The following is a 13,772-nucleotide window of genomic DNA, read 5'->3' on the forward strand; positions in this document are numbered from 1 at the left end:
GTAATTTTTATTAGTTGTCTCAAATCCGAAAACATAATAAAAAGTTTAAATTAGTCTTTTAAGCTCAAAAATGTAACAGTGCAGATGAACCATTATAGTAATTTGTTCTGCGAGACAATCTGTAATGCATTAAGAGGATTTTAATACAGCTTTAAGGAAGCCAGATGACAGAGAAGTTAGGTATCTCATGTTACACCATTGTAAACACTGTGGGGAAGCAGACTCTTCTTGGGAAAATCATGCCAGGGGTACTAATATTGTGAAGAAATCACATGTTAATAGACAGAACATAACTGAAAAGTTACGTAAAAAGTTTTGAAAAATTTACCAAAATCAACTTAAAAATCTCAGGGAGGCTTTGAGGCATTTTTGATGTCAGGGCTGTCTGAAGGAGCATACTAAAATGCAAGTAGCCTGATTTAAAAAAAAATTGGCCGGGTTTTGGAAACAGGAATCTGTTAATATCTTTTAAAGCCAAGCTTTTTTTTTTTTTAAATTGCTGCTTAGCTCAAGTTTCAGTTCTTTTGTGGCTCAATTTTCATAAATGTTTATATTATAGTGATTGGAAATGCTGGGTACTTAGTGCTTCTAAATTTTTTATCAGATACGTAATTGCTCCATGTTGTCTAAAAAAACAATGTAAGCTTGAAAGAAGTACTTGGTATGAAATGTGAACATAGGAAATTGTTTTCAGTTTTCTCCTAACGATTTCTGGCTTTATTTAGGGAATAAAAACATTTGTTTTATTGTGGAAAAAACCCAATCCTCTTGAACATTGAGGCAGTTCCAGCAGATATCATAAATGTCAAGGTCTGTTTTAAGACTAATTTCTTGTCCCACCTTATATTGAAGGCCTTCTCCAGAACATCATTCCTCAGATGTCTAAAAAAATATCTGATTTCCAGTTTCAAACTTTTTATGTTCTGTTTATATCCCCCTGCTCTTGTGCCAGCATCATCACTTATTTTACATAGCTTGGATGTATTTAAAGTCTTATTTCTTTACAGCTTTTGTTTTCCCTGAGACAACTGTTTAATTTCCTCTCAGAAGACAGGCTTGTTTTCTGTGTTCATTATAATAATTCTTTTACTTAGCCATTCCAGCTTTGATTCATTTTTCCTTGAATTCACTTAACCAGAACTCTGTATTTTATTCCAGATGGACTTGTGCTGTTTGATAACGAAAGTACTTCACATTTTCCCTGGAAAAAAGTCCACCCATCTTTTCTGGAGCTTCCTTGGTCTTTTATGCTGTTTTGTTATTTTGAATTTCTTTTTTTTTATTCCCATCTAGAAGGCCATCCACCTCCTGAGTGAGAGCCTCACCTTGTCACTTCTCGTGATGTCTTTCATACAAAAGACATCATCAGCTGTTTTCTGTAGCATTTCCAGTTAATGCCAATGACACAACTGAAAACACTGAAGCCAAATGATCTTTGAGTGTCTATGACAGTGAGTTCCTTCTGGACATACATTTCTCCTGTCAATGCAATGTCTCTTCTTTTCTTGCTCACCTTACATTTCTAACATTAGGCTTTTTTCCCCACTCACAATAATTTCACAGGTTGTGCTGTGCCAGATGCACTGGAGATGTCTAGGAAGACTGGCGTTTCTCTTGCCTAGAAAAAACATTTGTCAAAGAAAATTACTAGGTTAATTTAGTGTCAGCTATCTTACTGTGTTTTTGTTTAATTTACCTTTTATAAGGACTAGTCCTTATAACACTGCTTTCAAAGGTTTGTAATCTTGCCTGTTTTATTATTGAGATCCTCCTGGATCTATAGGTGTCAGGATTGTATGACACCTGTCCTTCCTGGTTTTTATTACAGTGACTCTGTTTGCTCTAAAGGTTTTACTCAGGCAATATTCTGCCTTAATGTATTAAAACATTGCTGTAAGACTGGCAGCTTTCTGGCCTCCATAATGCAGCTTTATAACATACTGACTTTTTTAACTTCATGAAAATTTTGTTCCTGCTTTGCAAAATAGATCTTCAGTCCTTCCCTGCAATTCTGCCTTTGGTCAGGAATCAGCTTGCCTCTGAGCCTTGTGTCAAATAAATTCTGTCTTCTCCTTAAGCAGGAACCTGCATCCTCTGATGTAACAGGCTGAAGTTAGGAGCAGGTACTGTCTTCTTTAGGCCCTCTTCCATTATGTTCCTAAACTGCTCATTTTGGCAAAAAGATTTAGTTGCCAAAAACTCCAGTGTTTTCAGGCTGTCTCCTGTCACCCTGCATCCTTTTTTTTTTCACCTGCAGCATCCACAGCAGAACACATTAATGTCAGAAATACTGCTGCTTACTTCTGTGGAAGTTATTTGTAAAATTACTGGTCATTGTATTCTTCTGGGAGGAATTGCTGTTGGGACAAGGGAGTTTGTACACAGCTGTGCTTGGTTTATTTAGTTTTATTTTTTTAGGAGCATGGCTGTGACATCAGCATTTCAAAATAGTCAGACATGGCACTACTTGTCTTTGTTGGGCAACAGTGAGCAAATGTCTGTGTAAGACATTGGATTTAGACAGACTGGCGATTCGTTCACAAGCTTGTGCCGGTGCTGCGTGCCCTCTGGCAGCTCCCACACTTGCTTGTTCACAGTCTTGCCTCAGACCAACCTGAAAATTTTCTCCCTTACAACATGTGTGACCCTTCTCAGCTAGAAATGGTTTTTTGGCATCTCTATTCCCACATGTGATGCAGTCATTCACTTCCCAGTAAAATGTGCTCTGTCTTAGGTCCTTTGTTGATACACACAGACATCTCCTCTTTGTTCTGTCCTGTTGGGTCATTGTAGCAAGTGTCCTGCAGGCACAGTACTGGATAATTGAAAATGAAGTATTGTTGTAGTAGTGAAGCCACAAGATAACGCAGAACTTTGAGCTTTGGCCCCCTTTACTCTCACATGTTAATTATGGGCTAAAATTTAGTAAGTAAGCATTTTAGGGCAGTGGTGATATCTTTTTTTTCTCTGTGAAACGTTTGGGGCACTGTCAAGCCTTTCACCCCACAGAGTCAGCTTTTTTCCCTTGGTATACCATTTGCCACTCTGTAACAATTCTCATTTTCCCTTGCTACTCTTAACCTGCTTTTGCTTTCTTGACTTTAAAGTAGTGTAAAATATTTGGCAAGTTAAATTTATGAATTGAGTCAGTGATTCAAAATTAAAATAATCCCTCTAATACGTTATTTCAAGTCTAAATAGGAAGTCAAAAAAAGGCTAGCTAGTCATGGCTTAATACAAAACAAAATCTTAAGACAGATCTAGAAGGTCAGTTTTTCCCTTATATCTTGTCTTTAAGATGGATCTTTAATAGGTGTGTAAGGAGGGAGCTCAAGAAACAAGAAGAAGTAGCATAAACCTTTCCCTTGCACATTTTTCCACTTCTGAAAGTGAATAACTTAGGGTTATATAATAACTTGCCAGAGTCCAAGACTATATCTGGATCATTGTTTCTGATAGCTGTCCATGCACATATCCTCCATGAATTTGTCTAAACCTTTTTTGAACTCATTTATGTTTTATGTTTCCATAGCATCCTGTGGCAATGAGTTTCACAATGTAATTATGTGATTTGTGAGAGTACTTCCTTTTGTTTGTTTTATATCTGCAGCCTGATAATTTCATTGGGTGCTCACTTGTTATGAGAAATAATAAATCACAGTTATAACTGATTTTTCCACATTTTTCTTGATTATTTTAAAAACCTCTACTGTAGTCCTCTTAACTTGGAAAACTAATGACTGTATCTGTTAAGAGCCACAGTCTAATTAGTCTCCAAATGGAGACTGTTCTGTAACTTGGGTGACTCTTTCTCACCCTGAGGTGAATTTGTCCTGGTGTTCCTGTGTCTTCAAGACACGAGATGACCAAAACAGTGTGTGTTGCTTAATATATGAGTACACTGGTATGTAGTAATGTTCTATATTAGTGTAATTTTGTTTTTGTAGCTGACTTCTCTTACTGCAGAAGCTGGCAGAACCTGCAGCAGCTGTATGGCCTTTCTAGGAGTTTTGAAATGTTTTTGAACAGTATTAAACATGAGTCCTTTGTCATGTATTATAGAGCATCTCAGTGTTATCACCAGATCTTTACAGTGCTGAAACATTAACCCAAGTTCATGTTTTGAGAGGAAAATATCAAGGGACATATGAGGACATGCACAACAGAAGTACAACTGTAATCTGGATTGATTAAGTCTTACTCTAATGCTTGTGTCAAAAACACCCTTTTTTTTTTTTTTTCAGAATAAATAGGAAAGAAGGAAAATACTAATAGTCTTAATTCAGATAAGCATCAGGCTCTGACTGAAGAGTCTTTTCAAAACTATTACTTCCTGAAATTTTTGCTGTGATATTTCATTGGTGTAACACAGTGTTGCAGACATTTCAGAGCAGTACTGGGACATTACTGATTATTTTGGTCTCTCTGCAATTAAAGTCAACACTTCTGTTCAGGTTCTTGTGCCATAGACATTGAGATACTAATCATTTCGTTATCTTAATAGAAACGATAAAAGAAAGAGAAATTAATATTCTTTTGTCTTTTTGTAATAAGTCATATGCTAAACTCCTTGCCTATTACTTGAGGGTCTTATTGTACACATATGTTTCCCCAAGCAGCATTAAACCTGAGGCAAACTGAAAGTGTTGTGTGTACAGAGCACACCAGTTGCAGAAACATACTGAAACTGTTGCATGTTCACAGTGTATTCATTCCTTGTGAGCACAGAAATATTGGCAGAGGGAGGAGCACTTTGTTAATATTTCCAAAGAAAGTAATCGAGCCTGTATTCTTGCTTTTGGAAGTAGAGTGGACTATGGGCTACATCAGTTGTGCCAGTGGGCTTTGTGTGTCCCTTAAGCCTCAAGCAGAGCTTTCATGTCTTGCCTCACTGTACTGGCATGACTGAGAGAGGAGAACTTCAGAGCATGCTCCTCTGCCTAGGAAAAAATAGAAGAAAAAAATGGCACTTGTACATCTTGTGTGGTACATAGGTTGTGGTTGAATATTTTCTTTCTTGGGTTGAGTATTTTTTCTGCAGTCTGGGTGGTATGAAATTTCTTTTGCAACTTGAACCAGCAAAGAGCATTACATTACTTCTATAACAAAATCGAATTAATGCAAACTTTAAAGAAAATACTTATTTTTATCTTCTAGGCTACTCGACATGCAGAAATGGTGGCAATCGACCAGGTCCTTGACTGGTGCAAGCAACACAAGAGGGATTATAGGGAAGTGTTTCCACAGCTGGTGTTGTACGTAACTGTAGAGCCCTGTATCATGTGTGCAGCTGCTGTGCGCTTGATGAGTATCCTTTCGTGCTGACTCACACTGGGAAACTCTGTGTCAAACCATTACTCCTTTGGCAGTGAGCCCACAAAGAAAGGCTTGGCAGTGTCAGGGAAGAAAAACCATGAGGGGTGGTTTGAGGGTCTGCACCCACCTCCATGATGAATAGTGAGAGACTCAAGAGTGAAAGAGAGATGCAGTTGTAACTATAGAGAGGTGCAGTTATAACAAACAACAGGTTACAACAAACAAGATCTTGGAGATTAAAAATACATTTCAGATATGTCTGTTAGCATATAAAGTGAGCTATAATACCACTCATATAAAATGAGTGTTCAGTTTTGAATGTTGTATCAATCAGTAAACCATGTCTTTGTATGCCCCTGCTTTGGGGATTCATGATTCCCCTTTTCTGAGATAGGCTGGATGTGCATCTTCAGCAATACATCTTACATCATTCAAGTAAATTCCAATTTTATGAGGGAGAAATTGTAGCTCAAACTAATTTAGTTTGAAGAGTGCAAGCACGTTGTAGGAAATTTGATGACTGCATAGATCAGGCTTCTGTACTTCCTGCTTGTTTTTCACTCATTACCTTGACTCACTCCCATAAATTCCACGGGTCGTGTATGGCTGTCGAAATGAGCGATTTGGAGGCTGTGGCTCCGTTTTGAGCATCTCGTCCGATGAGATGGTGGACTCAGGAGACCCATTTGAAGTAGGCTGTAAAATGTTTTCCTTTGTTATCCAGCTAGAGTACTGGGCTTCCTTACTAGGCTTCGAGAATGTTACGCATCACTTTAAGGGGACACAGATGGAAGATGATTACAGTCAAGTAAACTTGGCTTAATAAGAAAATAACATAAAAAAATTAGGTTGTTAAAGAAAATTGAGGAAAGCCCTGATGACAGTCTTTAATTATTTAAAAGGATGTGTCAAAAGGTAAGGGAAAGAATTATGCTTGTGGAATAAGGTAAGAATTAAATATATCTAAAATATGTGTAATACTTAGAACAGTAAGTATATGCTGCAGGAAGAGATTGAGGGAAAATTATTTTAAGCTGCAGAATGTACAAACACATAATCAATAAAGATCAAGTAACAGCAACTTACAAAATTAATGGGTTTTAGTTGAGCCATCAGAAATGATTGTATTTTTGTTTTCAGTCTGTGTGTTTATGAGATAAAATGTATTAGCTTACATTTATTTCATGTAGTTCAAATCCCAGAATAAATCTGAACTGCAACAGTAGCAGAGGAAATTCAGTTTAGGTATCAAGAAACTTTCTGAATAGTAAGGATACTGAAAGAACAATGTCTGGGGTGATTAAGGCATCTTTGTCATGTGAGAAAGGCTGGACAAACATTCAGTGGAGGCGGAGTATAAGTAAATCTAGGTGCTTTACAGCATGATGCTGCCTATGTGCCCATTACATGTAGAGAGTATTTCTAGCTTTTTATTTATTACATGATCCACAGTTGTACATGAGCTTGCCTTGTAAAGTGATACTGATTCCTGGAGTTCTTTTCCACATTTCACATAAAGGATTTAATGAATGTAAAAAACAAGTAATGTATTTTGGCATTGTAAATAAGCACTAAAGGCTCAAGGCTCAAAGAATTTCAGTCAGCAAGACAATACTGTTTGGTACTCTAGTGTAAACATATTAAGCATCTTTCTGTCAGTGTGTCAGTGAGGCATCTGAATTAATTGGTGTACTCAGTACTGAAAGGGTGTTCATTTGCTAACATTGGCATGTGGTATTTAACTTTTTTATACATTCAGAAGACAGAAAGGAGAAGGTTCTTGATACTATGAATCCTTTGTTTCTGTAGGCAACTGCAGTGGAATGTAAGTAATAGGAGTAACTACTTATTTTCTAGCATGGGTGGAGATTTATTTAGTGTGGGTGACATTTAAATGCTTTGTCATTAGTATTCATGGCATGGAAAAGCCATTTAAAGGACCAAAAAGATCTGAAAGGTGACTGTTAGGAATAAAGAATAGGTATGTGGAAGAATTTTTTCTCTCAGGAATCTTGTATGTCTCTTATGTTTCCAAGTGCTTGAGTGTGGGAGGTTTGAAACACATTAATAAGAATGAAATTGTAGATTGCATAAATTTTACATAATTTACTAAGAAAGTTTCTTTTGCCTAATATTAAGTTATTAAGGAAATTACTTGCTCTACTAAGCCTCAATATAGTGTTTTCCTGATGTTTTAGGTATTAAACCTGAAATGGAGATTTTTTTCTGACCCCTAAGTTGACAGTACAGTTGTTTAAAATTGTTCTGTACTCAAGGCATTATTGTGAAGCACGGAATATGTTATTCTCAGATGTGCCCACTAACATCCTTCTAATTTGAACAGTGCTCTTCTGGCTATCGTGCTGAAGAAGCAGTGGAATTGTTAAAAGCTTTCTACAGACAAGAAAATCCCAATGGTAGGTTTTACATTAATGCATCCATTTTGGTGCCAACCTAATTTAAAAGAATGTTGGCACTGGAATTACTGTAATTCACTTCTGATGATTCTTTTCCTTTCCTGTTTCTTGGCAGCACCAAAATCAAAAGTACGGAAAAAGGATCGGCGTCAGTAGCCCTACACCGGTGGGACACAGAAACTTACCAGAAAATGATAGGTTTCTTCAGCATACTGCTTTTTTAAAATGTACAGGTCAATCAAACTGTGTTTCATTTTCTCCACAGAGTTTTTACTAATAGGATACTTATGTACCTGCTCCTGTGTTCCTATATTTATGATTTCTTGTTATCATGACAAAACAAGAGAATAAATGGCTGTTTTTGGAAAGAGGAAAATTGGTGGTTCAAGTCCACTCATTTACAGACAGATCCATTAATATGGTGCTTTCTAGAACACATTCTAGAATATTTTTTTCCTTCCATGTGTGGAGAAGCATCTTGCTTTTCAATAGGAAATGTTTGTGTAGGCAAGCAAGTAACTCTTGGGGGGTTAAATTTTTAAGTCCTTTACAGTTTGTGTGTGTATATGTATTCAAAAGGAATTGTACAATCCTTGAAGACTTAGGACCATTGCAAATGTTTCCTTGTTTTTTTTCCTACCTTAGAACAAACCAGATTTTCAGAGGTAACTTCTGAAAGTCACATGCCTGTGTAGACAGGGACATACACACAATCATGTGTCTGTGTGTGCTGTTGCTTAGTAAGAAAGGATAAGCAAATGTCATTTGGCTGCACAGCACTTCCAGACAAAGTTGTGGAGACACTCTCCACAACTCTCTTTAGACTGTCCACTCCTGTTGTGAATATCAGTGTAAGAAATACTTTATTTTTAAGAATCCACTAAGAAGTTTTCTCAGCTCCTAAATTATAATAACCAAGATGGGCAGATAAAAGTAAAAACCAGGAAATGAAGTTGGTAATAACATGAATATAATATATTTAAGATATTTATCTTTTCATAATGTTGGTTTTTCTTTGTCATTTCCGTGTTCTTTGCTTGGCCATGCAGTAATTTATAATCCAGAAGAGGGCCTTCAAGTTCCACTAATGAATTAAGAGTACAAGAACGGTTCAGTCTTGATTGTATACCTTTTAGTGGATACTTACGTGAAGGGTGAAATTGTTTGTAGTTTATTTGGCTGTTATTCAGAAATTTGAGAAATGCCATCGCTTTTTTTATTTCATGCAGAAGAGTGTTCAAGGTTTTATAACTATAAAAACTGAATACTATTAAGCTTTTTAGATATTTCAAATAAATGCTTTAAAAAGTTTTTAAAAACAATATTAAAAGCATTACTTTGTCACCATTGCTCTTAATAACTTAGAATTTGTATTTTATGTATTTACTTGATGTTTACAAAGTGACATGGGAAGTAAGCATTTTTACCATAATATCTATTTTTAGAGTTTAGAAATAATATTTCTTTGACTTAAGCCTTTTAACTGATGTCAGTAGCCTATCCTATTCTCCTGACCATTACTTAGAACCCTCTTTCAGTCTTTCACATTCCATAGGCAAAAGTTATGACTGTGTTTGTACATTTAATCTGCTTCAGAGCTCCAAGGGCTTGTGAACCAGACAGCTAAGCTGGAAAAGCTGTTTAGGAAAAGACCATTTTTAATGACTGGGATGGCTTTATTGGAAAGAAACAGGCATGCCTGTGGTTATGGTATTTGGCTGGTGATAGAAGAGGGCAATTTATCACTACAGATACATTCACATCTCAGCTGGACCACAATTTTCTTATACCTTGAAGAAGTCACTGAAGTCCAGATTAAAGACATCAGACATCTGGCTTGTCACTGACATCAGTGACAGTAGGAATCGGAGCCTTCATGCTGTTTTGAATCAGGACCTAAACCTCTCCACATCTTTTCTCTTTCAGAGGGGCTATGAACACTTTCCCATTGTCTTCTTTCAAAGAAGGATATTACACACACTGATGTGTGACGGTAGGAGCCATGTAAATAAGTAGAAAGATTACTGGTAGGACAAAACACATTTTAAAAGCTTTGTCCAATTTTTCAGCCCTTAAGTTGGAACAGAATTTTTTTGTCAGTGGTAACCTGTCACTTAATATAACAGTTCAAATCTTGTGCAAAGCCAAAAGAGAATGAAGAGGGTGGGAAAAATAAAAATTTCTGTTGAGAGTGATCAAGGCTAATAATGTGCATCTTGGAACAGAAGTAGGGAGGGAAAATAGTGTAGCAGGATAAAAACTGTAATTTTATAGAAAGGTTGTAAAAAATACTTCTGTTTAATGTATAAGCAAAAGGACAGTGGTCTAGTACTGAGGTGAATTTGGATGGGGGAGGGGTTTATTTTGTGTCTTTTTGTTGTTTGGTTGGTTGGCTGTGTTTGGGGTTTTTTAGCATAATAATTAGCTTGGGGAACAAACTGCTGAAAGATTACACAGGAAGCAAAAATGCAACCTATTCATCTGAAAATCCTGCTATGTACCTGAGTAAGAACAAATGCAGATACACAGGTATTTTTATAAAGCAAACAAATCAACTCCTGTGTGAACACAAGCCACTCCTCAGAGCCATGCAACTGACCCCTCCTTGCTTCCCCCCCCCAAAATAAATGAACCACACACATCTCACCAGGCAGCAGGAGCCAGGGAGGCTGGTTTTGTGCCACTGCCCTCAGAGGTGCACCTCAGGCCAGGTGTCCCGGTGTGCTGTGCCACAGCTCTTCCTAACCATGACTTTTGAGCTTGTCAGCATGTTTTAGAGTCAGATTTGCAAACTCGAGAGATCCACAAGAAATTACAGAGGTCCTGGGTAGAAGGTTCTAAGTTCAGGCTCAGAGAAACCTCTCTGTGACTAAGCGCAGGGGCTGGGAAAAGGCATGAGGAAACCATGACAATTACAAGCCAATGAACTGACTGGTTTGGGTGCTCCACATCACCAAACGAGCTTAGCAAGAAAGAGAATTAGAGAATACAGAAAGAATGTTAGGAAAAGAATTGAAGCATTCTTGGGAGCTTATTCAGTGATAAGATTCTTGCTTATGGCTGCAGAAGCACAGGCTTGGTATGTAACTGCTGCCACCAGGTGCAATCCTGCAGCAAATTGGGTTACACATCCTGGAAGAAGTATTGCTGTCTTTGCTGGGGACCTGGTGTCAGGCTTTGGCACTAGCTTTAGAGGAGTGTCAAGAGCAACAACTCTTAATTGTTACTGACACCTGGAAAACTCAAGAGCAGCAGCTTATAAATGGTGCTATTCATTTCCACAGCGCTTTTACTTATTTTTATCTATTTGTTTCTAGGTTGCCACATAGCAGGCCTCAAGAGCAGCAGTAAATATATTCAGCTGGTTTATTTAAAGAAGTTTAAATGCTTCACCATTTTCCCCTTGCTGCTTGATAAATAAACGTTTGGGCTTCAGGGTTACATTTACCTTGGACTGCATTTTTGCCAGTTCATCACAGGTAAACATGATTTTATTTCTGCCTTTGGTTTGCTTGTCAATAGTCTGACATCAAATTATATTGAACCAGCTAGGAGGGCAGGAAGCAAAACAACACGTCTTTGTCTCTGCTAAACCGATTACAATTGACAATCCAAGGCTATAATAAATATGTCTTGTGACTTGCACACTAGAGGAGAGCCTGAATTTAAATTATAGCTTTGGGTTTTGAAATGCTCACTGATCCATTCCATTCCCATTAAGAGCGCCTTCCGCTCTGCAAAATTAAGTGATATCTTTACATGACAGTTTAATTTAATTAATTTGTTTTTCGATATGTACGTTTATGGAGTTTCTCCATTAAGCTTTTGAAATGTCTGTAGGTCCTATGCATTAATGTAAATGCGCCATGGTCCGTAATTACCTTTGGCAGGCTTAGGGCACTGATAAAAAGATTATATTTTTAAAAACTAAAGTCTTCAAACTTCCTCGGTGCTTGGCAGGAAATCTATTTCTGTGTTTTATTTGGAGCAAGGCTGTGGAGTCTGCAGCCAACAACTCCAGTGTAGGCAGTAACTGTTAAATTTTAGAAGAAAATACATTTGAGGCTAAATGAGAGAAAAGGACAATTAGTGCAAGAGTACTAGAAGCAGCTGTTTGTGTGTTTTGCCTTGTGGCTGCCAATATATACCCTTTATCATTAAAGTACATCTAGAAACAAGGTATTTTCCATGAAATTACTTCACAAAACATGGATCTTTGTCTTTTTAAGAGGCTGCTCCAAAGTGAGTTTATCTTCCTTTTTCACAATAGCTCTGCACCAGCCAAGAATACTGGATTCTCCCTTTGCCTCCTCCTCCCTCCTTTCTAAAAATGAACTTTTCAGGAAAATACGGATTTCAGAGAAGTTTGAAGGAGAGCAGATGGCCAACAGTGATCCAATAGGATGTAAAACTTTAGTTAGGTAGTTGCTTGGCAGGCAAGTACAAGTGAGCCTGTGATGTTTCCATAGTGATGTTTTCACATGGTGCCTTCCTTTTGTCTTTTAAAAATCTAAGTGATTTAAAAAAAGAAACAGGGGGCGTGGGGGTAGAGGGGGGTGGAGGATAAAATAAAATGAAGAGCTCTGCCAGGGGCAAAGACTTGGGCTCATCTCTGATTTGTGCTTGAGCAGTGATGCACTGTCCTCAGCTACAGTGGCACTCATAAGCCTCAGTTGCTGTGGTGCTTGTGTGCTGTCCTGCTGGATAAAGCAGGGACAGCTTCTGAAATTATGACTGAGATTGTAGTGTTCTTGGAGGGACACTGATTTTTCTGGTGTCAGGATTTCACATTTACCTGTGGGGGAAGGTTTGCTGTGGCAGTTCTCTAACCATCAGAGCTTTCTCTGCATGCAAGGAGGCACTGCAATAAAAATTAACACTTCCCGTGACTTTGATTCCTACTTTCTCCTTTCAAGCCTTAGAGGCAGCCATCACAGCCACATTAGTTTGGGAGGATATAAACAACAGCCATTATCTGTGCTGCCCCATTGCGCAAGAGAAACGAGGTTTTTTAGGGAGGGGCAACATCTTCTATTAAGCCAAATGACACTTGGAAGAAAACAGGCAAAATTTTCAACATCCAGCCATAGGGACACAGAGTTCAAAAGCTTGCCAGCTTTTTCCACGCACTTAAAGGAAGTAAAATGAAGACAAGTAACTGTGTTCCATCTCCCTGTAAAACCTGCTTTTCTTGAAAGAAAAAATACAGGACAATTTGATTATCAGCTAATTTGAGCAGGAAAGGTTTGTTAGGAGACTGGACTCACGGTAAACTCTGTTTCAAACTCTGCAGAAGAGCCTTCCACTGCCTCTGCACAGATGTGTCAGCGCTTGTGCCAGCACTCTGTGAGGCTCCAACGCAATTTTCCCTTCTCAGATTTTCCCTTCCCATTCAGCAAGGTGCTGAATACAGCAGCTCATTCACTGAGCCCCTCACCCTTGAGCTAGCGAGACTCTTCGGAGGAGAAGCAGGTTCCTAGCAGGAATGCTGTGGGACAGGGGCAGACTGGTTCACATTGCCCATGGTTTATGAATCCCAGCACAAGCTGCTCTGGGTGCTGAGGTACAAGCAAACAAAGTCAATTTATCCCGTGAGCAGAGTTACCTAGCTGCCCTTTCGTGCTCTGCCTCACCTGTGCATTCAGAGCTGCTCGGCAAGGGAGCAGCCCGCTGTTCCTGCATTGACCAGCCTGTGATTGCTTGGCCCTGGAGACAGAAAATGAGTCCTTTCTAAAGAAACTGATTTTCTTGCCCTCTGCAGCCTCTTGCCAGTCATGCTGAGCAGCACTTGCACTGGCAGCAGCCTGAATGAATCAGAACTATACCTGTTTAGTGCACTTTTAAATATTTTAATGTGTTTACCCTTTCTGGGTGCTCCATAAGGATGCTTGAGACACCAGTGATAAGGGGCTGAAGGCTTTCAGCCATGGTAGCCACAAAAACTTGATTTCTTACAAAGTAGGACACTTCAGAAGCATTTCCACTGCATGGGAAATCTGACAACTTTGGTGTGGGCAACTGCAGCTCAGGGAGAGTCAA

The 13,772-nt window shown here is 38.4% G+C and overlaps 1 protein-coding gene across 1 annotated transcript in view; it reads left to right on the top strand.

The window, feature by feature from the left end:
- ADAT2 (adenosine deaminase tRNA specific 2) overlaps positions 1-8,109 on the top strand; it is an 8,774-nt gene extending 665 nt beyond the window's left edge. Inside the window, exons 3-6 of the mRNA XM_086869131.1 lie at positions 5,158-5,308; positions 5,901-6,007; positions 7,661-7,733; positions 7,849-8,109. Coding sequence (XP_086725257.1) covers positions 5,158-5,308; positions 5,901-6,007; positions 7,661-7,733; positions 7,849-7,889 — 372 coding nt within the window. The 3' untranslated portion in view covers positions 7,890-8,109. The remainder of the gene's footprint in view (positions 1-5,157; positions 5,309-5,900; positions 6,008-7,660; positions 7,734-7,848) is intronic.
- Positions 8,110-13,772: the final 5,663 nt, after the last annotated feature.

The sequence above is a fragment of the Cyanistes caeruleus genome, chromosome 2 (assembly GCF_971803275.1).
Source record: "Cyanistes caeruleus chromosome 2, bCyaCae1.hap1.1, whole genome shotgun sequence".
In the NCBI taxonomy this organism is placed as follows: domain Eukaryota; kingdom Metazoa; phylum Chordata; class Aves; order Passeriformes; family Paridae; genus Cyanistes; species Cyanistes caeruleus.